Here is a 26385-nt window from a genome sequence, read left to right as displayed (position 1 = left end):
GAGCAAAAGTCTCTCGGTAGTCTATACCATGAGTTTGGGTAAATCCTTTTTCTACGAGTCTTGCTTTGTATCTCTCCACACTTCCGTCAGCCTTGCACTTCACTGTAAACACCCATTTGCACCCGACTGTCTTCTTGTCATGGGGTAGATCAGTAATACTCCACATATTACTTTTCCTAAGAGCATTCATCTCTTCCATCACAACTAACCTCCACATCAGATCATCTAATGCTTCCTGAACAGTTCTTGGCACATACAAATTAGAAATCCTAGACACAAATGCTTTATGAGTATGTGATAATTTCTCATATGACAAGTATTTTGCAATAGGATGTTTTGTGCAAGCTCGGGTACCTTTTCTTAATGCAATTGGAATGTCAAGATTTGAAGAGGATAGATTAGGCAAAGACGGAATAGGAGTAGAAGAAGGATTACTCTGAGTTGTAGGACCTTCACTCGGTAAATTGGATTGGACTTCTGTTGTAGGAACAACTGGAACAGTAGTACTTTTGTGAAACCTTTTCCTGGTATAAAACTGAAGCTCAGGATGAAGATTGTGATCCGTTTGAAGTACTTCTTCCCTGTCTCTGATAACGTAGTATCTGACAAATTTAGATTAAGAGTATTATCACTAGGTTCCATTCTTTCAACAATTGTTTCCGAAACTTGCTTATCAGAATTAATCAAAGGTATAAATTCTTCTAGAATAGGTAAAGTTTCCCAAAAATTATCTTCCTTATGTTCTCCCCCTGAAGAGAATTTTTTTGAAAGAAAAGTTGGTCCTCAACAAAGTGTACATCCATACTCTCAAAAAATTTCTTTGTAACTGGATTAAAGCATTTGTACCCTTTTTTATTAGATGCATAACCAAGAAACACACATTTTTCAGCTTTTGGATCCAGTTTTGATCGAAAAACATTTGGTATATGCACATAACAGACACAACCAAACACTTTTAAAGGAAGATCCGTGGTTATTCGAGATGTGGGAAAACAATTTTTCAGATTTTGTAAAGGAGTTTCATATTTTAAAACTCAAGATGGCATCCTATTTATCAGGTAACATGTAATTAGGAGAGCATTTCCCTAGAGATATTTAGGTACATTCATAGAAAACATGATGGCTCTAGCTACCTCAAGAAGCTGCCTATTTTTTCTTTCAGCAATCCCATTCTGTTGTGGTGTGTCATGACAAGTTGATTGATGGATAATACCTTTTTCGGTCAGAAATGCTCCTAAGTATTTGTTAAAGTATTCAATCTCATTATCTGATCTTAGAATACAAATTTTGGTTTGAAATTGATTTTCAATCATTAGGAAAAATTCTTTAAATCTTTGTTCAACCTTTGATTTCCTTTCCAACAAGTAAACCCAACATACCCTTGTATGGTCATCAATAAAAGTCACAAACCATTTTTTTTTTCAGAAAGTGTATTAACCTTAGATGGGCCCCAAACATCACTATGTAACAAATAAAATGGTTTTGAAGCAAAATAAGGTTTTATTGGAAATAAAGCACGATGATCTTTAGCCAAATGACAAGCCTCACAATGAAGTTTTGACCAATCAATTCCTTTAAATAATTTAGGAAACAAATGTTTGAGATATGGAAAACTAGGATGCCCTAATCTTCTATGTCATAATATAACTTGATCACAGACAGAGATTGAACTCGTACTACTTAAACCATGAACTTTTTTATTACCAATAGCGGTTTCATCAAAGTAGTAGAGTCCATTTATCTCTCTAGCAGTTCCAATCGTCTTCCCCGAGTTCTGGTCCTGAAAAACACAAGTGGAAGGAAGAAAAAGAATGGAGCAGTTAGTATCTTTAGACAATCTGCTGACAGAAAGAAGATTGTAGGCAAGTTTTGGAACATGTAAAACAAATTTCAGAGTAATTTTTTCTGAAATTTTAATGTTTCCTTTGCCTACAATAGATGAAAGACTACCATAAGCTATTCTCACTTTTTCAATACCAGAACAAGAATAATAGGAACTAAATAAATTAGAGCAGCTTGTCATATGATCGGAGGCCCCTGAATCTATGATCCAAGGACCAAATTTTCCTAGAATTGAGAGTGCCAAAGAATTGCTACCTGTTTGTGCCATAGACCCGACAGGAGTATTAGGTGACGAATAGGATTTTAGTAGTTTAAGAAGGTGATCTATTTGCTCTTTACTGAATGGAGATGATTCAACCTCGTTTGCTGTAGGTATATTCTGTTTACCAGGTTTGTTCGCCCTACCATTGGATGGTCTGCCGTGCAGTTTGTAGCAATTCTCTCGGGTATGGCGAGGTTTCCCACAGTAATCACAGCGTAGGTTATTGTTGTCTCCAACCCGCTGATTTTGGGATGACCTTCGACTGACTTGGGCCTCAGAAATAATCAGGGCCGACCCTTCCACAGGTCCGGTTGTACCTGCAACCTTCTTTCCAAACATCACTTGTCTCTGACTTTCTTCTCTATGTACTTTTGCAAATACCTCACCGATTGGGGGTAGAGGGTTTCTTCCAATAATTCGGTCATGAATCTCAACGAATTCAACGTTTAAACTTGCAAGAAACTTGAAGACTCGGCCAACGTTCACCATGTTCTTTTAATAATTGCAGTCATTGGGTGACTTCCACTCGTAATCGTTGAATAAGTCCAGGTCCTGCCAAATTCTCTTAAGAGAATTAAAATACTTAGTCACAGAGTTCTCACCTTGGCGAATATCTCCGAGTTGTAGAGTTAACTCGTACACTTGGGATTGATTCCCTAAATCAGAGTACATCTGTGAGACATTGTCCCATAATTCCTTGGCTATAGAATAGCAGAGATAATTTGCCCTTAACCAACCACGTCATCACCATGGAATTTTCAGCATCCCAAACAGCATAGGCTGGATCCTTCACATCAGGCTTCTTCGTGTCTCCTGTGATATAGCCAAATTTCCCTCTCCCTCTGAGATACATGCTAACAGATTGTGACCACCGGAGAAAGTTGTCACCAATTAGTCGGATTGTAGTGATCTGAATAGGGTGATTTTCAGGTAGATTTCGGACAATTTGGGGCTCAGGCTGAGAAGGCTGAGGCGGCTAAGAACTGGACGTGACTTCGGACATTTTTTAGGGACAGAAACATAGAAACAAACCCTAGGTCTTTTCTGCTCTGATACCATAATGAAGAGACAGAAAGATAATAAGAATGGGATGATTTTTTATGCTTCTGTACATCAAAATTTATAGCTCTCTTTAGGATACAAACTAGGTAACAAATCTCCCTAAGTAAAGGAAAAAATAAAACTGATTTCTAAAAATATTTGTACCGCTCACATATCTCTCAACTACCTAAAATAGCACATAATACAATACATAATTACCGAAATCTTCCAACAGTATTGAAATTGAAAAGTGTTCTTGAATCATGTCCTTCGAGAATTCTGCAACTTCTGGGATTTCAGGAGGTCAAAATGGAATGAGGGGGGGGGGATGGATGAGTTCCCCATGGCCGTAATTCCCTTTGATGGACTTAACTACCTTGAATAGTCTTGGGGAATTAAACTTTATGTTGCGAAATATAGAGGGAGAAAAGAAGAAGATTTTCTTTATTGATCATACAAAACATATTGAGCATACAACTTAAATAAGAAAAGATAGGAGAGACAAACTCCTAGAATTTCTCTCAATCAGGGATTGACTAAATCTTTCCCTTATTCCTAGGATATGACTTTCCTAAATTTATTCAAATCTCAAATAATATCTTTCTTAATTTGCCGCAAATCCTGTCTTTCTTAATTTGTCGACACTCCCCCTCAAGTTGGTGCAAAGATATCTATCATGCCCAACTTGCTAACTTGAAGTTCAAATGGCTGTCTCAACAAGCCCTTAGTTAAAATATCTGCAACTTGCTGTGTGGTTGGTACAAACGGAGTGCAGATTATTCCCTTTTTAGGCTTCTCCTTTATAAAGTGTCTGTCAATCTCAACGTGTTTAGTTCTGTCATGTAGATCCGGATTATGAGCAATGCTGATAGCTGCCTTGTTATCACAATATAGTTTCATAGGAAAGCTCATTGGTATCTTGAGATCTGCCAACACCCTCTTTAGCCAAAGAACCTCACACACTCCTTGAGCCATTGATCTGAATTCAGCCTCAACACTACTCCTAGCAACTATACTTTGCTTCTTGCTTCTCCAAGTAACTAAATTGCCCCAAAGAAATGTGCAGTACCCCGAAGTTGACCTTCTATCACTGGTCGAGCCTGCCCAGTCCGCATCTGTATACACCTCATACCCTCTCTTCTCATTTTTCTTGAAGAAGAGTCCTTTTCCTGGTGTGCCTTTTAGGTACTTAAGAATTCGATACACAACTTCAAGATGTTCTTCGTACGGGGAGTGCATAAATTGACTCACCATGCTCATGGCGAAGGCAATATTAGGACGTGTATTTGACAAGTAAATCAGTCTTCCTACCAGTCTTTGGTATCTTCCTGTATCTACTGGAACCCCATCTTTAACTTCTCCAAGTTTAGTATTAACTTCTATCGGAGTGTCTGAAGGTTTGCATCCACTCATTATAGTTTCTTTCAAGAGATCTAAAATATATTTTCGTTGCGAAACCACAATGCCCTTCTTTGATCTTGCCACTTCCATTCCAACAAAGTACCTTAGCTGGCCTAAGTCTTTAATCACGAATTCCTTGGCTAGGCTCTGCTTTAGTTTGCTCATCTCTTCAATAACATCTCCAGTCAAGATTATGTCATCAACATAGACAATCAGAACTGAAAATCTTTTTGTGAAAAGAGTTTGATCAAATTGTCCTTGACTTTTGATGAACCTTGTGAATTTTTCAAACCAGGCTCTGGGAGACTGTTTAAGTCCATATAGAGACTTTTTTAGCTTGCATACCTTAGTTCCAAACTTCTTAGTGAAACCAGGTGGAGGCTCCATATATACTTCTTCCAAGTCTCCATTCAAAAAGGCATTCTTCACATCCAGTTGATTCAGTGGCCAATCAATATTAGCTGCAATAGATAAGAGTACTCGAACTGTATTTAGCTTTGCCACTGGAGAAAAGGTCTCGGAGTAGTCTACTCCATATGTCTGAGTAAAGCTTTTTGCTACTAGGCGAGCCTTGTATCTCTCGAAGGATCCATATGAGTTGTACTTCAAAGTGAACACCCATTTACAACCGACAACTATCTTTCCATCCGGTAGGTTCACTTTCTCCGAAGTAGCATTCTTTTCCAAAGTTCTCATCTCCTAAAAAATTGCTTCTTTCCACTCAGGAACATTTAGAGCCTCCTGGATACAGTTAGGAATGGATACACTAGACACTTGTGAAATAAAGGTACAATATGAAGGTAAAATATTTTTGTAAGATACAAAATTTGACAGATGATGTTTTGTACAAAGAATTAACACCCTTCCTAAGAGCAATGGGAAGATCAAGCTGACTGGAAGAATTGGAATTACTTGGAGGAATATTTTCAGGGATTTTTGGAGAATTATCATGAGTTTCATGATCCAACCTTAGATCAGATTCTTGTTGATGCTGCGCAATAGTGCCTCTCCTTTTCTGTGCTAGATATTCCCTTGAATATACAAGGCCTTTATACTGTTTCGTACGCATCTCTGTTGTTTCAGCTTTTTCATTTTGAGATGGCATCACCCAAGGTTGTTCATTTTCAATATTTAATTCATTTGTTTCTACTAATTTTGTATTTTCTGCCTCGCTTTCTTTCGGTGACTGGTTGTGAGGAACATCATTTTGGACAAATTCAAACATTAAATCAGAACCATCTAAAAAACCATCTTCACTAGTGTTGCTCTTCCCCTGAAGATGGGAGCTGCTATAGTATGAGGTTCCTTCAAAGAATGTGACATCCATTGTCACAAACATCATTTTCAAAACTGGATCAAGCATTTGTACCCTCTCTGATTAGTGGGATAACCTACAAAAATACATTTATGTGCTTTTGGATCAAGTTTTGAACGTTTTGGATCATGGTTATGAACAAAGGCCACACTTCCAAAAATTTTTAGGGGAATGTTTGTCACTAGCTGAGAGTTTGGAAAACAGTCAATGAAAACCTGTATGGGTGTTTTAAAATCCAAAATTCGTGTAAACATTCTGGTAATCAAATAAGTGGTTGTTAAAACGGCTTCTCCCCAAAGATACTTAGGAAACTTAGTTTGAAAACTTAGGGCTCTAACAACTTCAAGGAGATGTTTGTTTTTCCTTTCAGCCTCCCCATTTTGTTGAGGTGTATTATTATACGAACTTTGGTGTACAATTCCTTTCTCAGCAAAAGAATTCCCTAACACATTGTTAGAAAATTCCTTTCCATTATCACTTCGAAAAATTTTAATCGGAGTCTGAAATTGTGTTTGAACCATGTTATAGAAAATTTTGAACACAATTTCAGCATCAAATTTCTCTTTTAAAAGGAAAACCCAAGTTACCCTAGTATGATCATCAATAAAAGTAATGAACCAACATTTTCCAGAAAGAGTTGTTATTCTATAAGGCCCCCCCCAAACATCATTGTGAATCATGGTAAATGTTTTTGATTTTTTATATGGTTGAGACTGAAAAACAGCACGATGATGTTTTGTTAATTCAGAAGATTCACACTTGAAAACTGAATGATTTTTATTCATGAATAACTTGGGAAATAGATGCTTTAAATATTGAAAGCTAGGATGACCTAATCGATAATGCCATAACAAAACTTCATTGTCACTAGAAATAGAGAGAGAGCTGAAACAAGTTTGTCGGTCTTGCCTTCCAAAGGTAGATCCTTTATTAAAGAGGTAGAGACCACCATCCTGTTTAGCACCCCAAATTATCTTCCCCGAGGTTAAATCCTGAAATTCACAACAAGAAGACCAAAAATTAACTCGACAATTATGATCAAGGGTAAGTTTGCTGACTGATAAGAGATTGTAAGATAGGTTAGGAACATGCAAAACATCTTTGAGGTTTAGAGGAGAAATAGGTACAGTTCCTTTCCTAGCAACAGTAGCAAAGGTACCATCACACCACTAGTAGCATTCAAAAATGCTGAACTTGAGCCAACCATGGCGGCCTTAAAATTCATGATCGAACCCTATGGCTCTGATACCATGTTGTGAAATATAGAGGGAGAAAAGAAGATTTTCTTTATTGATGATACAACACATATTGAGCATACACCTTAAATAAGAAAAGATAGGAGAGGCAAACTCCTAGAATTTCTCTCAATCAGGGATTGACTAAATCTTTCCCTTAATCCTAGGATCTGACTTTCCTAAATTTATTCAAATCTAATCTTTCCTAAATTTATTCAAATCTCAAATCTTATCTTTCTTAATTTGTCGCAAATCCAGTCTTTCTTAATTTGCCGACACTTTACATTACTGTTAGGTGGAAAATAGGGTATATCAATGGTAAAGTGAAGGAACCAAAGTCTGGAAGTGCTGAACATGACAGGTGGGACCAAGAAAATAGTATGGTGATGTCATCGTTCTTGGTTTCCATGTTGTCACAAGTAAGGAAGACATTTATGTAGGTTGAAACAACTTATGAAATATGGGAACAAGCAAAATCTACCTATTCAGAGCAAAGGCACCTGCAAATAGGGGGAGAGGAGTCTCTCGGTGTACTACTCAGATCTGACATCAATCTGGAAGGAACTGATTCTTTATCAAAATGTGAATTGGAAGTGTATGAAGATGCAAATGCCTACAAGTCACTTGTCTCTCCAACAACGAGTATTTGCTTTTCTTTTGGGGCTGAATCCTACATATGAGTCCATGAGGGTACAAATCTTAGGAAGTAAGAACTTACCTTCAGTTCAGGAAATTTGTGCCTTAGTTCAGTCTGAAGTGAGTAGAAGTGTGATGATTTGTACAGAGGAGGAGTCAATTGCACTAGCAGTCCGAGGAGGTACAATTTCAATTGTCGAAGGCCCTTTTAAGAAGGGTGATTCATAAAAGAGAGTGGATGACAAAGACAAGCTTTGGTGCATCCACTGTTAGAAGTCCAAGCACACTAGAGACACATGTTGGGAATTCCAGGGAGATGAAAAACAACCTTCTGAAATAAACGGATTGTTAAAAAAGGTGCAGAAAAGTGATAGAGAAAAACAGAAAAAAAGAATGAAGAGAGAAGAGGAAGAAGAAGGTGGCGACAATAAGGGTTCAGAGAGATTTTCGAATCTGATCTCCTCTTACACTCATAATTCCTTTTCATTAACTTAATTTCAATAATTTACAGAGGCCCTTAACTGAGCAAATAATTAAAAAAGACGTAACATAAGAAAGGCCCAAGTTGAGGTCCATTACAACAAAGAACATAAAGAAAAGAAATAGGAAAACAGTCTATGGGCCATTTAGCCCATCTTCTCTACACTCCCCCTCAAGCTAAGCATAGATGTCAATCATGCCAAGCTTGCTAGTATCATGCTGAAGTTTAACCTTGGGGATGCCCTTGGTAAGGAAATCAGTTAACTGTCCTTCAGAAGAGATAAAAGGTGGATAAACTTCTCCAGAAGCCACTATTTCTCAAATAAAATGTCTGTCAAATTCAATATGTTTGGTTCTTTCATGTTGCACTGGATTGTGAGCAATGCTGATGGCAACCTGATTATCACAATATAACATTAATGGCTTATCATACTCAATACCCAATTCCTCCATCAAGGATCGAAGCCACAGTATCTCAGAAACTCCATGATCCACGGCTCTATATTTAGCGTCGGCTTAAGATCTGGCAACAATTGATTGTTTCTTGCTTCTCCAAGAAATAGTATTACCTGCCACCAAGCTACGGTACCCAGAAGTTGATCTTCTATCATCAATGTTTCCAGCCCAATTAGCATCTGTGCAAGCCTCTAGTTTCGTATGACCATGCTTAGCAAATAAAATTCCCTTTCTAGGAGAACTCTTCAAATAACATAGAATTCGTTCTCCTACTGCCATGCGAGTGTCCCTGGGAGCATGCATGAACTGACTAATGCAGCTGACAGCATATGCAATGTCTGGCCGAGTCATGCACAAATAGAGCAGCTTCCCAAGTAACCTCTAGAAGACTCCCTTATCTTTCAACAATACTCCATCTGAGGCTGAGAGTTTATGACTCATATCAATAGGAGTAGCAACTGGTCTAGCACCCATCTTCCTTGTTTCAGTGAGCAAGTCAAGCACATACCTTCGTTGAGAGATAAGGATCCCATCCTTAGATCGAACAACTTCTATGCCAAGAAAATATCTCAATTCCCCTAGATATTTGATCTCAAACTCTGTATAAAGGAAAGATTTAAGATCATTAATCCCCGTGACATCATTATCAGTCACAACTATATCATCAACATAAACAATAAGATATACTGCCAAAGAGCCTCTTGATGCAGTAGGGCTGGAACAAACTAACACAAGGAATCACTCCAAGGAGTCCTAGAATCGCTCTAGGGTTTGTAGGAATCACTCCATACAGCAAGAGAGCTCTTAAGAAACCTTCATTCATTCATTAGCCTCAGAAGGAAGAGAATGCATCTATTTATAGAGTGACTTGTGTGGCCCGGAACACTGTTCACCATAATTACAAAAAGTGCCATATTTGTCTTGCAACAAGAAACACAATAACTTTCTATCTACTAATGAAAATAAACTGAAAATTGAAAGACAAGTACTACTAAGCTATAGGAACAAAATGCTATAGCCCAATTGAGCTGGTCAAAATGACGAAAATACCCTTGACCAGATCAGTCCAAGTCCCAAGAGTCTTCTCCATGCCAAATCAGAACCTGTTTGTTGGCCTTCTTCTTACGAGAATAGGCCTTATAATGCATACATCGATCCCTATCACCTCTCCTTTTCACAAAGAGGGTATGATTAGACTGAGTCTGTATATAGCCAAAGTTAACAAGGGCAGCCTTAAAGCTTTCAAACCATGCCCTAGGTGACTGTTTAAGTCCATAAAGAGATTTCTTCAACTTGCATACTTTTCCCTCCATATCTGTATCATACATCCCCGGAGGAAGAGACATATAGACCTCCTCATGTAACTCTCCATTCAAGAATGCATTTTTCACATCCAGCTGGTAAAGTGGCCAATTTGAATGAGCAACTAGAGATTGCAGAACCCTCACGGAGGTCATCTTTGCAACAGGAGCAAAGGTCTCTAGATAGTCAATCCCATATGTCTGTGTATAACCTTTTGCAACCAGCCTAGCTTTACCTTTCAATAATGGTGCTATCAACATGCTATTTGATGGTGAAAACCCACCTACAACCCACTGGTTCCTTCCCTTTAGGCAAATAAACCACTTCCCAAGTGTCATTCTTATGCAGGGTATTAATTTTTGTTCTCATAACATCCCTCCATTCTGGAATAATAAGACCTTCTGACACTGACTTGGGTATTGGGTTAGAAGCAACAGAAGAAAGATAGACAAAATATGAAGGAGAGAGTAAACTATAAGAAAGGTGTTTGGAAATGCAATGTGCAATACACTTCCTTTTACCTTTCCTAATAAGAATAGGGACATCAAGGTCTAGGAAGGATGGCTCCAAAGGGACTGTATCGGTACCTGTTGCCTCTTTTGTGATTGAAAGCGTAAGGGGCTCATATAATGTAGAGGAAACAATCTGCCCACTTCTAGTTCTCTGCCGTTGGTACAGCCTGGGATTAGAAAGAGGACGAGGAGGTAACGGAGGAGGAATAGGAATATTGGAATGAGAATAAGATGACTGTTCCTCCCTTGACTCATTTGAAGTAGAAAGAGGCTCAAAAGAAGACTCATCTGGGACAGGAAGGGCGAGAGCAAACAACTGTGACAAATTCTCCCCCTTTGGACAACGTCTCTCCTAAGAAGAAGGATCATAGAAAGAAGAAGACTCATCAAAACAACAATAACCCTTTTGTGTGGAGGCATAACCAAGGAAAATGCACTTGTGGGCCTTTGATTCAAATTTATGTCTCTGGGTACTTGGTGTGTGTAGGTTGCAGTGAGGACAACATCTCCCCAAAATCTTGTAAGGACATCTAAGGCAAATAGGATACTTCTTACAACTTCAACAATATGCTGGTTTTTTCTTTCAGCAACTCCATTATGTTCTGGAGTCCTAACACAAGAACTTTGGTGAATAACCCCCAAATCTATGAGATATTAGGTTAGATTTTTCTCAAAATATTAATTTTCATTGTCGGATCTGAAAATTTTGATTATAGTATCAAATTGGGTTAGAACAAATTCATGGAATTGCCTCACAAGTATGGGAACTTCATCACGGGATTTCATAAAAAATATCCAAGTATATCATGAAAAATCATCAATGAACAAGATAAAATATTTGTAGCCACCCATAGAGGGTAAGTGGTAAGGCCCTCACACATCAGATTGCATAATATGGAATGGAGAAGAAGATCTTTTATTATTCAAAGGCTAACTGCTTCTACAATGTTTTGACAACTCACAAGACCCACAATGAAGACTGGGCAAATTCATTCCCTTAAATAGTTTTGGGAATAAATGACTCAATGTAGTAAAAGAAAGATGACCCAAACGAAAATGACATAACATGACACGACTGACAGACTCTGAAGATGTAGATCCAAAGGCAACTTTCCCAGGTTGTCCTTGGCTCTGTTCAAGAGTATCTAGTAGATATTTTCCATTCGCCTCATGGCCACTTCCAATCACTTTCTAAGATTCTAGATCCTAAAAAACAGAGTAGGGAGGAAAAAATGTTACACTACATTTCAAAGACTTAGTTAGGTTGCTTACAGATAACAAATTTGTATTTAGTTTGGGTACATGAAGAGCAGAAGGAAGTAATAGAGAGTCTGTAGCCTTGATGGTTCCCTTTACAGAGATAGGAGCAAGAGAGCCATTGGCTAGGGTGATTTTATCACGGCCAGGAAGCAAATAATAAGAAATAAAGGTGGAAAGGCTGGTCATATGGTCAAATGCACCAGAATCAATAATCCAAGGGATCCTACGATTACCTGAGATAGTTGCATGATTAACAGAAGCCCATATACCTGAATGGGCAAATGCAGAAGAGGTTGAATTTCATGAAGGGTTGGAAGAAGAGGCAACACTTTCTAGGTGACTGATCATCCTTCCATACTTCTCATACTCTACCTTCATAACTGTTAACTGTTCACTAGCTATCTTCTCTTCGGTTAGGCATCTATCATTATTTGGACCAGCAGCAATATTGGCACTTTTTGTCTTCATATTATCAAACTTCTTTTGGAAATGAAGGGGAAGAAGCTCCGGGTGCAGTTTCCAACACTTGTCTTTTGTATGCTTTGGCTTCTTACAATACTCACAAATAACTTCCTTCTTACCTGAACCACCTTGGACTTCCTATAGTTCCCTTAGGTTTCAGCCCCATGTTAGCAAAGTGGTCTTTTAGACCAGCCCCTTGAACTTAGACTAGTCTCCTGCTTTCTTCACTACTTGCCAAGGCATATGCGTGAGACAATGAAACACTATCCTTGGGTGAGTTCTGTTTTGTGATGTCATACTTGAGATTCAACCCCGTCAAAAATTCAAACACCCTGTTTTTCTCAGCTAGTTTTCTATAGGTTTCAACATCATTACTACTTTCCTAGGCTATAGTTTCCATCAAGTCAATTTCTTGCCAAAGGGATTCCAGAATTGAGAAATAAACAACGAAAGAATTTTTCACATCACTCCTTAGCTTATATGCCCTAGCTACATTCAGTTTCTAAGAATAGGTTTCAACAACACTGTCCCATATTTCCTTTGCTGAATTCATCCACAAATAGTGTTGACTAATTTGAGGTTGCATAGAATTTACTAACCATCCAATGACAATATAATTTTCTTGCATCAATTTTTCATAGGATGGATCATCTTCCGCAGGAGCTTTCTTGCTCCCGGAGATATACCCCCACTTGCCTCTGTTGCAAACATGAATCTTTACTAATTGTGACCATGCCGGATAGTTGGTTCCATCTAGCTTAACTGTTATCACAACTAGTAGATAGTCAACAGGAGCCCCCAGAACTTGTCCAGATTCAACAAGATGCTTGTTCTCAACTTCCGAAGGATTCATCTTTTTAAAACACTCAAAAAATAACTTCTAATAACTTCAAATAATAATCAATGAAGATAGGAAAAAATATGTGTTGTGAATCAACCGCTATGTAGCCGTACCTGTTAACTGCGTCACACCCGAAACCCAGGAGAAACAGAAAAAACCTAGCCGCACCTTGTAGACTTCAAAGAACATCGAGCAACTTGAATCGATCTTCAAGATGAAGAACATGAAGTCTTTCAATCATTGAGCGCCAAGGTCAAACTCCCTGTGAGGCCTAAAAGTGGATTTCTCCAGTTAATTAGGGTTTCAGGCAATACACTTGATACTGTCAAAGTGACGACAAGGATAGCCTCCTCTCCAAAAAACCACTAACAGTTGGGCTGGAAAAATTTTCTTTAACTATTCATTCGATTCAGTTCTCCATGCACAGTGTGTATGGTAAGAAAGAGGAGAAAAGAGAGAAAAGAAGATCTTGCTCTGATACCAAGAAGAAAAACAACCTTCTAAAATAAACAAACTATTTAAAAAGGTGCAGAAAAGTGATAGAGAACAACAAAAATAAAGAATCGAGAAGAGAGAAGAGGAAGAAGAAGGTGGTGGCAATAAGGGTTCAGGGAGAGATTTTCGAATCTAATCTCCTCTTACACCCCTAATTCTTTTTCATTAATTTACAGAGAGGCCCTTAACTGGGTGAATAATTAAAAAAGACATAAGAAAGGCCCATGTTGAGGCCCATTACAGCAAAGAACATAAAGAAGAGAAATAAGAAAGTAGTCTACGGGCCATTTGGGCCATCTTCTCTACACATGGCAAGCCTAAATGGGCTCAAGAATTGAGTAAGAAATCAACATTTGGTCAGAGTAAGAAGCCAATCTAGTAGAGTCAGAAGAAATATAACTCAACAAATGTGGCATCTCAAGAGACTAGTCCCATGGTACCCTAGGAGTGACACTCTGGTTTTGACCCCAAGGAAGAAATTATCAACTCCTTTCGTGACCACTTGGAATTATATGGTAGGACACTTCTCCAGATGGATTTTGGCCCTACTCCTACCTCCTTTGCGTCTACATCAGGTAATATTGCCAATGCTTTCCATGTGTTATGTCATACATTTGATTCCCCTTGGATAATTGACTCTGGAGCCTTAAACCACATGACTGGTAAGTCAACTTTATTTCATGCATATAACCTCATCTCTGGGATAGATAAGGTGAGACTAGCTGATGGATCATTCTCCACTATAGCCGGTCAAGGAACCATCTCCCTTCTTTTTGGTCTTACCCTCTCTAATGTGTTGCATGTTCCTAAATTACCTATTAATTTACTTTCCATTAGCAGTATTACTCACTCCTTGAATTATTCAGTGACCTTTCCTTCGTGTGTGTTTCAGGATTTGGCCTTGGGGAAGATGATTGGTAGATGAAGCATGGTGGATGGTCTCTACGTGTTGGAGAATAAAGCCGGTCTTGTGGCTACAAAGTCCTTAAGTTCATCTAGTGAGAGTCATACTTATGGCATAATCGTTTTGGTCATCTTTCATTTGAGTATTTGAAAATTATGTTTCCCGAGTTATTTAACTCTTTGTCAGTTAGTGAGTTACAATGTCAAACATGTCAGTTGAGCAAACATTGTAGAAATTCATTTCCTTTAAGAAATATAATATCTGAATTTCTATTTCATACCATCTATTCTGATGTTTAGGGCTATGTTACTCTACCTTCTAAAGAAATAGTTGGTTAGCCACGAGTGTGGGGTTCCATACCCACACTCAGACTCTAGTGTGTGTGGTTTCATACCCACACATAGTTGCTTCTAATTTGTTTTATTAGTAGTTTCTAATTTCTTTTTGGTAGTTTTTAATTTCTTGAGTTTCTAATTTCTATTATTAGAAGTTTCTAATTTCTGTTAAGTTGGGCCAGCTGGCCTTATTGTTTATAATTTTTGTTTATTTCCTATTTTTATGAGGATCCTAAAAGCTATAAATAATGGAGTGTATGGGGCAGCAGATTATTCACCACCGAACCCTTTCGTTCTTTTCTCCTCTCCAGTCTTTTCTCTCTCTCTCTCTCTCTCTTTTCTTCAAACTTGTAATACAATAAACAATTCTTCTTCTTTCAAGTTGGTATCAAAGCCTTAGATCTAGGGTTTCTCATGTGGATTTGATTCAGCCGACCACATGAGAATTGTTTAGGGCTGAAAGTTCAGAAAGATCCTTATTTCGGCTGATTCTTGGAGGTTGCAAGGAGGCTTTAGCAGCTGCCTTAAGATTGGAAAGAGCATCTTGTAATCAGGAAGAATCAGGCAGGAATTGACTGATCAAGATCGATTCTTGATCAAGATTGGAGGTGTAGATCAGTTTTTTCTTGGACCTTTGATCAAGATTCAAGGTGCTAACAGTAATTGATTGATCTAACATCATTAATCATTGCCGTTCCTTTGGGATGAGAGTAATGAAGGTCGAATTAGATCTTGTCTCTAATGATTTTCGATCATGTGGCTCCTCAAAAGATTATGTTTGTTATAAACAAGTTGTTATCTTGGATTTCCGTTTTAGCCAATGATTTGGTGCCGATCTGCTAGTTTGCTGAACTAATCTCTTTATGATTCATTTTAGCCAACTCATTAAAAGGTAGTGATTCTTAGGAGAAGGGAGATCCATGGAGTTTGTGCAGGCAAGTCAGTGGAGGAGATCCTTGAAGATAGAAGCAAAAAATCTCATGTTCGAAGAGATGAGAATCAAGGGGAAAGTAAGCCTGAAGGTAAGGGAAGCGAAAAAGGGTACCATATTGCTGGAAGGATTAGAAGTGATCGAGTGGCTAAGAGAGTTCATAGCTGTAGCCTGTTCAAAAGGTAAGCAGATAAACTGACAGGATTTTAGTACATTAGAAGGGAGAAGATATGTTGTTGAATGTAAGAGGAATAGAAAAGGTTTCTTCATAGCTTTGGCTGAATTTTTTCGTAAGGGACGAAGGCAACTGGTGTGTCTACCAGTAGGAAAACAGAACCAAGGTTGGGGGGAAGTTGATTGGTTGCTCAAAGAGTTCTTAGTCCAAAGAGTAACAAATGATAAAAAAGCCTCCATAAGGGAGGAGAAGGCATATCTCAGCAACAGCAGGGTAGAACAAGGGCCAATGGTCATGGCAAAAACAAAAGGCCAATGCAGAATGGTGGGAGGTCTAGAGAGAGAGAGGAGTGGGATAGTAAGTTTGTGATACAAGCCAAGGAAAAGGTTAATGATTGGAGGGTAGCTGACTTACTGGCAACCAGGTTGAAGCTGAAGAGCGTCTTCATAGTAACCCCCTTCAATAGCTGTAAAGCCATCTAGATCCAATAGAGAATGATTTGGAAATATCAGCTATCAATGCTCAGGCTGATTTCGGATCATTCACAGTCTTTAAATGGAATCCAACATCCAACTCGAAGGATTCGTTTGTCGAAGATGGTGTGGTGGTGCGTGTAATAGGCTTGCCATTTCATCTATGGAAACAAGAAATAGCAGAGTCTATAGCTGTATTGTGTGGAGGAATCTTGAAAGGAGCTCTCTGGGGTGATCTTTACTCAGTAGCAATACTGCTAAGTGGTGTGAAGCCAGAAGACATTCCACGAATGATAGAGGTACGAACAGAGGGAAGCTTTGTCTCTGTGTGGTTAGCTTTCTCCATTGAAGCAGGGCTGTGGAAAGAGGCTCGTATGGTACAAGGGGAGAAGGAGGAAGAAGAAGCATTACATGGACCTAAGAGATTGGTTAATTCAAATGGGAAGGAATGTTTCACTAAAAAGGGCCAACAAGTTCTGGGAAGCCAAAAAGCTTTGGGGCAGTTGGAAGGTCAAACTTGGAGAAAGAAAGATAAGGATATGGCAAATGGCAGATCCTTTGCGTAGGTGATGTCAGGGGAAATAGGCAAAAACTTACCAGTGGCGATAGGGAGAGGGCTGAACCAGCAATCTCAGACAGGGAAGGTTGTTGGCTCGACCATTAAAACAGGGGGCGTGACATTTTAAGAGGTCACGTGGGACGAAAAGACTTAGAAAATGGGCCCAATCGAGTGGATCCCTTTTGTGGTGGGCCGGAGAAGGCATCTCAAGTAAAGGTTTTAAAGTTGGGTTCCTATAGTCTTGAGCCCAAGGCCCATTACAAGACAGATGGGCCGAGGGACACTTTAAGTAAGCACGTGACTGGGAGGAGGGATGAGCTGATAGACGAGACTAAGCGTCTATCTTCTTCTACCCCGAATCCCTCCTTTCGTTCGAATAGATCAGGCACAAAATCTCAAGACTCTCAGTCTCGAGGCTCTCTACAGTGGGTTCCATCCAACCTGGCGAACCGTCTTTCACCAGATAGGCGCAACCCGAGATACCTGAAGCCTAGTGATTTGAACAGAATAGGGTTTGAAGTTTGGTTGTGTGAACAAAACAACAGTGACGATTCTGATAGAGACGAAACGTTAAGTTTTGGAAGTCTGTCTCCGAAAAGCAACAATGAGTTACTTGAAATAGAAAGTTTGCATACAGAGCTGTTGTTTTTAGAGGAAGAGATTGAAGAGATAGGTGGCAGGAAGATTAGAAATGGTGAAGAAAATGGTTCTAAAGTTATGAAAACTCCTCCCATCGTCGAGGGAGCTAACCCTGAGTTTAATGAATTACAGGATGTTGGTGGAGAGGGACAAGAATCGGCCATGAGGATGGATGTGGGTATTCTAGTGTTCGAAACAAAGAGAAAGGTTTTCCAAGTGGGTAGGTCGTCAGGAAGTGATTCTTTCACTATGTCTACTTCACAACCTTGTCCAAAAAGGGAAAAGGCCATAAAATCATTTGCCGCCTGTCAGCACTTCAATTCCAGTGATTCTAGTCCTACCCCCGTTCTACCAGGTATGGGTGTCAATTCTTTTATAGGTACTGACTTGTTTGCTATGCCTGTAACAGGTATCCCGGCTTCCCATCCAGGAGGTTCTGATGCAAGAGAGAGGGTGATAGTGGAAGAAGGAGAGAGGATGTTGGAAGGAAGTAGTAAGGGGGAGGCAGACCGAATTTGGGAGCTGATTTGTACAATGATGGAGGAAAAAAAAAGGAAGGACTCTTAGAAAGATGTTGTAGCCAAAATAAGTGTGAGTAGGGTAAATTTCTTCCTTAGACATTGGCTAGAAAGGATGGAGAAAAGAAAAAGGATGATTGTTGTATTAGGAAGGGGGGGAAAAAGGAACAAATAAGAAACAAAGATTTGAAGTGGAAAGGCTAATTTCAGACACTGAGGGGGATTTAGAATTCAGTGGTAGAGGGGATAGGAGGATGGGCCTAAAATGAGGACACTATGGCCTTTTCATGGGTGTTTTGCTATTTTGTCTCGATGAAAATTATTAGCTGGAATGTAATAGGGTTAGGGAGTGCAAGAAAGAGAAGGGTGATCAAAGACCTACTCCGAATGGAAAAACCCGATATTGTGTTGTTACAAGAATCCAAAATGATGGAATTAGATGGGAGATGGGTGAGGAGTTTTTGGAGATCTAGAGGTTTAGGTTGGAGCTTGTCTCCTTCTTGGGGAGCCTCGGGGGGGGGATCCTAACACTGTAGAGGGAGGATGTGGTGGAAGTAGTGGAAGAATTGATAGGTAGATTCTCAGTTTCCATTAAGTGTAAGAATGTAGAGAATGGGTGTGTATGGGTCTTAACCAATGTTTATGGCCCTAATTCCTATAGAGAGAGGAATGAAATGTGGGAGGAACTATATGCAATCAAGGGGCTATGGGATGGTCCTTGGTGCCTGGGCGGGGATTTTAATGTCATTAGATTCTCTGATGAAACCAGTATTCCCCAACAGGTAATTTCGACAAGCATGAGGAAATGTAATGGTTTTATTGAAGAATGTGAATTGAAGGAAATACCTCTGCTGCAAGCCAGTTACACTTGGTCCAACCTTCAGGAAACCCCTTTGTGTTCGAAGCTGGATAGATTCTTATTTAACCTTGCCTGGGAGAATAGTTTGGAAAACTTGGTTGCTAGAGCGTTACCCAGGGTCACCTCTAGTCACTGTCCTATCCAAATAGGTATTGAGTCATTTTCTATAGGACCCAAACCTTTTAGATTTGAAAATATGTGGCTTACCCATCCAGGTTTTGTAAAAAATCAAGTTCCATAAGAATTTAAAAAGGCTGAGAGCCAAAATAAAAGAGTGGAATAGAGATTCGTTTGGTAGAATTGAGGAGCAAAAACTGTGCCTAATTTCTTGCATAGAGAACTTGGTAGTAAAGGAATCTCAAAATGGGCTGACCGAGGAGGACAGAGTGTTAAGGAGACAATTGAAAAAGGATTTGGAAGAGGTGTTATTGAGGGAAGAAATCAGTTGGAGACAAAAATCTAGACACAAGTGGATTAAGGAAGGCGATGGGAACACTAGATTCTTCCATGATTTGGCAAATGGGAGACGAAGAAAGAATCTTGTGACCAAGCTAGAGATAGGAGAGGAGGTAATTACCAACCAGGATGACATAGCCAGAAAATTTGTGGACCACTTCAAATTGATTTATAGAAGACCTTTGCATGAGAGAGCAGTCATGGAAAGGGTGGATTGGCCAAGAATTGATGACGGAGTGGCAAGGTGGCTGGAAAGGGATTTCGAGGAAGAAGAGATTAAGAAAGCTGTCTTTCTAATGGATAGATCCAAGGCTCCGGGTCTAGATGGCTTTACAATGGGCTTTTATCAAGACTATTGGGAGGTGGTGAAAGAGGATTTAGTTGAAGTCTTTAAGGAATTTGCAAACAATCACACTATAAGCCCTGGAATTAATGCCACCTTTTTGGCCTTGATACCTAAGCCCTGGCTAAAGTGCTCTCATTGAAGATCAAAACAGTCCTCCCTTCTATCATTAGTGAAACATAGGGGGCTTTCATTCAAGGGCGACAAATAACATATCAGATCTTAATTGCGAATGAGTGTGTGGAGGAAATGAAAAGGTCTAGTAAGAGAGGATTCATATGTAAATTGGATCTTGAAAAGGCCTATGATTTGGTGGACTGGAAGTTTCTATTAGAGGTTATGCAAAACTGTGGGTTTGGGGACAAGTGGTGTAATTGGATCTTTGGGTGTATCAGTACTTGTCACTACTCTATTCTGGTAAATGGTATGGTGAGGGACTTTTTTCCAGCTTGCAGGGGTGTCAGGCAAGGGGATCCACTCTCACCCTTCCTTTTTACCTTACTAGCTGATGTGATTAGTAGGATCATTACTAAGGCTGACAACGAAGATGTCATTAGGGGTTGGAGAATAGGGAGACACCAAGTCCCCGTCACCCACCTTCAGTTTGTAGATGACCTAATGATCTTTTGTGAAGGAGGTCTTAGCGAAAAGGTAGCAAACCTATAGGAGCTAATAAAAGGTTTTGAAAGTATCTCTAATTTGAGAATAAATCTGGAAAAGAGATGCATAGCGGGTATAAATTTGGAGGTAGGGGAGGTCGAGGCTATTGCGGAGTGTCTTGAGTGTTCCACCTCTGCTTGGCCTATGTCATATTTAGGGCTTCCTTCAGGGGCAAATCCTAGGGAGAGTAGATTTTGGACCCCAGTGATAGAAAAGTTTGAGAAGAGATTAGCCTCATGGAAGAGGAATTGTATCTCTTTAGGAAGGGATAATTACCCTAATAAAAGCTACCTTGGCTAACTTACCTACCTATTATTTGTCTGTTTTTAAGATACCAGTTAGGGAAACTAGGAAACTAGAGAAGTTGATGAGAGATTTCTTATGGGAGCCGGGACAAGAAAAAAAAAGATCACTTGGTTAATTGAGAAATTGTGTGCAGAAGTAAAGAAGAGGGGGGCTTGGGACTTGGGAGGGTAACTAGAAAAAATCAAACTCTGTTAGGGAAATGGTTGTGGCGATGGCCTTTGGAAAGAGAGAGATTGTGGCATGAGGTGGTGGGAAGCATTCATGGGTGGTCAGAGAATGGATGGGATGCTAGTGTATCGAGGCAAGCTAACCTAGCAGCACCTTGGAAGGCTATTCACAACACCCTTCCTCAATTCCTCAATTTTATCAGGTATGAAGTTTGTTCTGGCAACTCTATCCATTTTTGGGAGGATATTTGGGTAGGAGACACACCGTTAAAGGATTTGTTCCCTTTGCTATTTTCTATTTCTTTGTACAAAAAAGAGGTGGTCTCAAAATTTGTCTCACCTTTGGGAACACCCTTAGATCCTACTTGGGATTTTGGGTTTTGTAGAGGACTTAGGATGATGAAATTGATTCTCTTTTTGCTTTTGCTTGGTTGTCTTAATCAAATTTGTTTGGATCCCTCCAAGCCAGATAAGAGGGTTTGGACTCCTAGACCCAATGGAACCTTCACTTGTGCTTCTTTCTTCAAGTCCATCTCTCAACTTTCTACTCACCAACCCTTTCCGTCAAAAGAAATTTGGAGTAGGTCAGTTCTCCAAAAAATTATGGCATTTTGTTGGGAAGTATTCCATGGGAAAGTAAACACTTTAGATAACCTACAAAAGAGAAGACATTTCCTCTGTATTTCTCCTAATTGGTGTATCCTCTGTAGTGCTCACGGTGAGGATTGTTACCATCTATTAATATCTTGTCCCTTTTCTGCAGACCTTTGGGCTTGGCTACTTTCGTTGTTTGGGGGTAGTTGGAGTCTACCAGTAGAAGTTCACATGCTCTTCAACCTTTCTACCTTTTATTGGCCTACAAAAGTAGGGAGAATTATGTGGAGATGTGCTCGTGCTGCCTTGATTTGGACTCTTTGGGAAGAAAGAAATCTTAGAATCTTTCAAGAAAAGGAAAGGAGCAGCCAGGATTTGAAAGACTGTGTGTTAAATAGGGCAATACATTGGCTGAAGACCTTGGAAATCTTTCATCAATTCTCCTTTAATGACCTTTGGAGAAATTGGTCAGTAGTAGCGAGGTGTTCATCTCTAAAGGACAAATCAATTACAAGCTGGTCTCCTCCATCCGAAGGCTCACTAAAGTTGAACTTTGATGGAAGTAGCATGGGTAATCCAGGTTTATCCGAAATGGGGGGGTGCTTTGAGAAATGCGAAGGGAGAGATTTTGTTGCTTTACTCAGGTTCCTTGGGTTTTGGGAACTCCATCAGGGCAAAACTTTTAACTGTTGTACAAGGGGTGCATTTTGCAAACCACCTGGGGGTACAACACCTAATAATCGAGGGGGATTCCAAAGTGGTGGTGGGTTAGTTGAAAAATTCTGAAGAGGCTATGTGGCGATACAAGAATGAAATGAAGAAATTTAGTTGGTTGACAAGGAATAAGTTGGTCACTGTACAGTGGGTGGGGAGATCAACAAATACTTTGTCAGATATGTTCGCTAAGCAAGGGGTAAATAGGGAAGAATTATTTTGGGCTCAGTTGTGACTCTTGTTTTTCTTTCCTAGTTTATTTGTAAGATTCAAGGAGGGGCTGCAGCTTGCGCCTCTCGCTGGGATGATGTATGAACTCACTCTAAATTTGCTTTTGAATCAATAAATTTATTATTATTCATAAAAAAAAACAGTAATCAATTGATCAAGTTTGAATACTGAAGGTAGCAATCAGTTTTTTGGGCTTTTTTCTTCATAAAGTACCTTTTCTTGAGATTGATACTCAAAAGGACTTTGTTATTTATTTAGAGAGGTACGGATAGAAAATATCAGGACTGATATCAATCCTAGGACAGTAGTTGACTGTTATCTAATTGCAAAATCATTGTCCTAGGTCGGCTGTTATCAGCCTTGAAATACAGTTTTTTCTTGTCACAGTAGTTTAAAGCCTGTTCTTATCTTAGAATGGAGTACAAGAACCAAGGGGAAGGTGCTTTTGGGACTGGTGGTTCAGGTAACATGACTGAAAACACCTTTCAGATTACAACTGTTAAGTTTGATGGATCAAACTACTTGGAATGGGCCCAATAAGCCATGGTGGCTATTGGGGGTAGAGGAAAATTGAACTTCTTGCTAGGGGATGTGAAGGAACCCTCCAAGGAGGACCCTACTTATGCTAGGTGGGTCCAAGAGAATTTTTTGGTGATGGCATGGCTGTGCAACTCTATGCAGCCACACATCAGCCAAAACTACTTGTGGGCCAAAATAGCTAAGGAAATATGGGATGTTATGAAGGAAACCTATTCTCAGCCTCTTAATGTTGCTAGGGCTTATGAGCTAAAATGTTAGGTTAAAAATCTGAGGCAAGGAGAGAAGCAGGTCTCTGTTTATTTTTCAACCTTAAAATCCTTGTGGCATGAAATTGACCATCTTGAAACAATTGAGTGGTAGAGTCAGAAAGATGCACAAACATATAGAAAGCAGGTTGAAACTAACAGTGTTTTTGAGTTCTTAGCTGGTCTGAACTCTGAAATGACATTGTGAGACAATAGTTGTTGACAAGAGATAGTGTAACTTTATCACAAGCCTATTCCCTAGTGCATAGTGAAGAAGGAAGCTAAGAAGGACTTAGTATGTGAACACTGCTAAAAACCTAAACATACTAAGGGCACCTGTTGGAAGTTGCACCCTCATCTAGTTCCAACAAAGCTCAGAAATAAGAAAGGGAATGCTAATATGGCTATCAACACTGATAGTACAACTTCATCAAGCACAAGAGACATTCCTCTAGATAATCTAGCTACAGTCTGAGCTGCTCTGACTTAGTTAGAAAATGAATTTAGTAATTCAGCTCAGCCTACTTCAGCCCTTGCTCATATAGGTACAAGAGCTACTGCTTGTCATGCTTCTGTCCCAGGTAATACTAGACCTTCCTGGGCAATAGGTTCAGGTGCTTCAAATCATATGACCAACATATCTACTCTATTTAGCACCTATTGTTTATTCTTTGGGAGAGACCGTTTCTATTGTTGATGGCTCTCTTGTACCAATTCTGGCATGGGAGACATTAGATTATCAGATACCATCACCCTATCCTCTGCTTTGCATGTTCCCATGCTTAGTGCTAACTTACGTTCAATTAGTAGTATTACTAAAAACCAAAACTGTTCGGTAACTTTTTTCCCTGATCGGTGTGTTTTTCAGGATCTGGAAGCAAAGGTGATTGGGATCGATCGTGAGATGAATGGAGTTTATCTGCTGGAACATTCACAGGGGGAGCAGAGTGAAGTAGGGCAATTGTTTGTTTCTCAGTCTTGTAGTAAGATTATGCTTTGGCACAACCGCTTAGGTCATTTATCTTTTGGGTCTTTAAAGAGTCTTTTTCCAAACTTGTTTGAGTTTGTAGAAGTGTCTGGGTTAAAACATGAAAATTGTGAACTTGCAAAACATAGTAGATCATCTTATCCTTTAAGTAATAAAAGAAGCAACCTTCCTTTTGAGATTGTGCATATCAATGTTTGGGGGCCCTTCCATACTTCCACCATGGGGGTTACAAATATTTCTTATTGTTTGTTGATGACTATACCCGTTTTTCATGGGTCTATCTTATGCATTCTCGAGATGAGGTCCCCTCTCTGACCCAAACTTTCCATTAGATGATCCTAACTCAATTTGAAACCAAGATCAAGATTTTTAGTTCTGATAATGCCAAGGAATACTTTGCAAAACCCTTGGCATCTTATCTCTTTGATTATGGGGTTATTCATCAGAGCACCTGTTCTCACACACCTCTGCAAAACGGGGTTGCTGAGAGAAAAAACACACATATTTTAGAGGTAGCCAGAGGCATCATGCTCAACTCCAATGTTCCCATACGCTTCTGGGGAGATGCAATCCATACAACCATATACCTCATTAATAGGGTTCCTTCATGGGTCCTAAACATGCAAACCCCGTTCAATTTTCTATATCCAGATAAGGACCTATTCACCATTCCCCTCAAAACTTTTGGGTGTACTTGTTTTGTTCAAACCCTTGGACCTCATTGCTCCAAGTTTGATCCCAAAGCCTCTAAGTGTATTTTCGTTGGGTATGCACAAAATCAAAAGGGATATTGCTGTTATGAGCTAGTTTCAGGGAAGTGCTTTGTGTCCATGGATGTCACCTTCTTTGAGGATATGCCCTACTATCATAAGGCTTCTCCTCAGGGGGAGAATAGTGAGGAAGGGATTTCAGTTTTAGCTCCAAGAGTTCCTTTACCTATCCCGGTTACTGGGGGGGTGTTGCGAAGAAGGTTGTCAAAAATGCATGGAGTTGAGAGGACTGAGCATATCGAGGTTGTCAAAAATGTATTGTGATAATCAAGCTGCAATTAATATTGCCCACAACCCAATATAGCATGACAAGACTGAGCATATCGAGGTTGACAGACATTTTATTCGAGAACGAGTCGATCTCAAGAAGTATGCTTTCCTTACATTGCCTCAGACATGTAGTTAGCTGATCTCTTCACTAAAGCAGTCACAAAAAGGCAAATTGGAGACAGATCTACGCAAGTTGGGTATGACAAATATCTACTCCCAACTTGAGGGGGAGTGAAGAAATAGTTGGTTAGCCACGAGTGTGGGGTTCCATACCCATACTCAGGATCTAGTGTGTATGGTTTCATACCTACACCTAGTTGTTTCTAATTCGTTTTGTTAGTAGTTTCTAATTTCTATTAAGTTGGGCCAGCTGGCCTTATTGTTTCTAATTTTTGTTTATTTCCTATTCTTGTAAAGATCCTAAAATCTGTAAATAAAGGAGTGTATGGGGGCGATAGATTATTCACCACCGAACCCCTTCTTTCTTTTCTCCTCTCTTCACTCCTCTCTCTCTGTCTCTGTCTCTCTCTCTCTGTCTCTCTCTTTTCTTTTCTTCAAACCCGTAATACAGTAAACAATTCTTCTTGTTTCAAGTCCTAAGACTGGATATAAGTATTTCGTTACTTTGATTGATGACTACTCTAGATATGCATGGGTTTATCCTATGTGATCTAGAGATGAAGTGCCAAAGATTGTGAAAGATTTTTAACACATGATTTTTACTTAATTCCAAACTGAGATTCATATTTTCTAGCCGAACAACGCAAAGGAGTACTTCCATAGTGATCTTACGGAGTTCTTTGCTTCATGTGGATCTCTTCATTAGAGCTCTTGTGCTAGGACACTCCAGCAAAACGATGTTACTGAAAGGAAAAATCGTCATCTTCTCGAAGTAGCTCGTGGTTTATTATTCCATATGAATGTTCCGAAACACTTTTGGATGGATGTTGTTATGTATATTACATATCTCATCAACCGTATGCCATCTCAGTTACTAGGATATAAGGTTCCACATCAACTTTTGTTTCCTACGGCTCCTTTATTCTCTATTCCAATGTGTGTCTTTGGGTGTCATTGCTTTGTTCATGACTTGTCTCCTTCTTGTGGTAAGCTCAATCTTCGTGCCATTTCTTGTGTTTTTCCTGGTTACCCTTTATCTCAAAAGGGT

At 39.5% G+C, this 26385-nt stretch overlaps 1 protein-coding gene across 2 annotated transcripts in view; it reads left to right on the top strand.

Moving 5' to 3' along the window:
- The window catches only part of KEA5 (K+ efflux antiporter 5), an 80844-nt gene that overhangs the window by 19010 nt on the left and 35449 nt on the right, over positions 1 to 26385 (top strand). The window contains exon 15 of one of the 2 annotated variants that reach the window (XM_088985958.1): positions 24058 to 24141. The exons of the other annotated variant lie outside the window; for it this stretch is intronic. Within the exon in view, the coding sequence (XP_088842084.1) occupies positions 24058 to 24141 (84 nt within the window). The remainder of the gene's footprint in view (positions 1 to 24057; positions 24142 to 26385) is intronic. 2 annotated transcript variants of the gene reach the window in all.

This window comes from Nelumbo lutea, chromosome 4 (assembly GCF_056320005.1).
Source record: "Nelumbo lutea isolate HS-2025 chromosome 4, American lotus-T2T, whole genome shotgun sequence".
Classification (NCBI taxonomy): domain Eukaryota; kingdom Viridiplantae; phylum Streptophyta; class Magnoliopsida; order Proteales; family Nelumbonaceae; genus Nelumbo; species Nelumbo lutea.
This window is presented reverse-complemented; position numbering and strand designations above follow the sequence as displayed.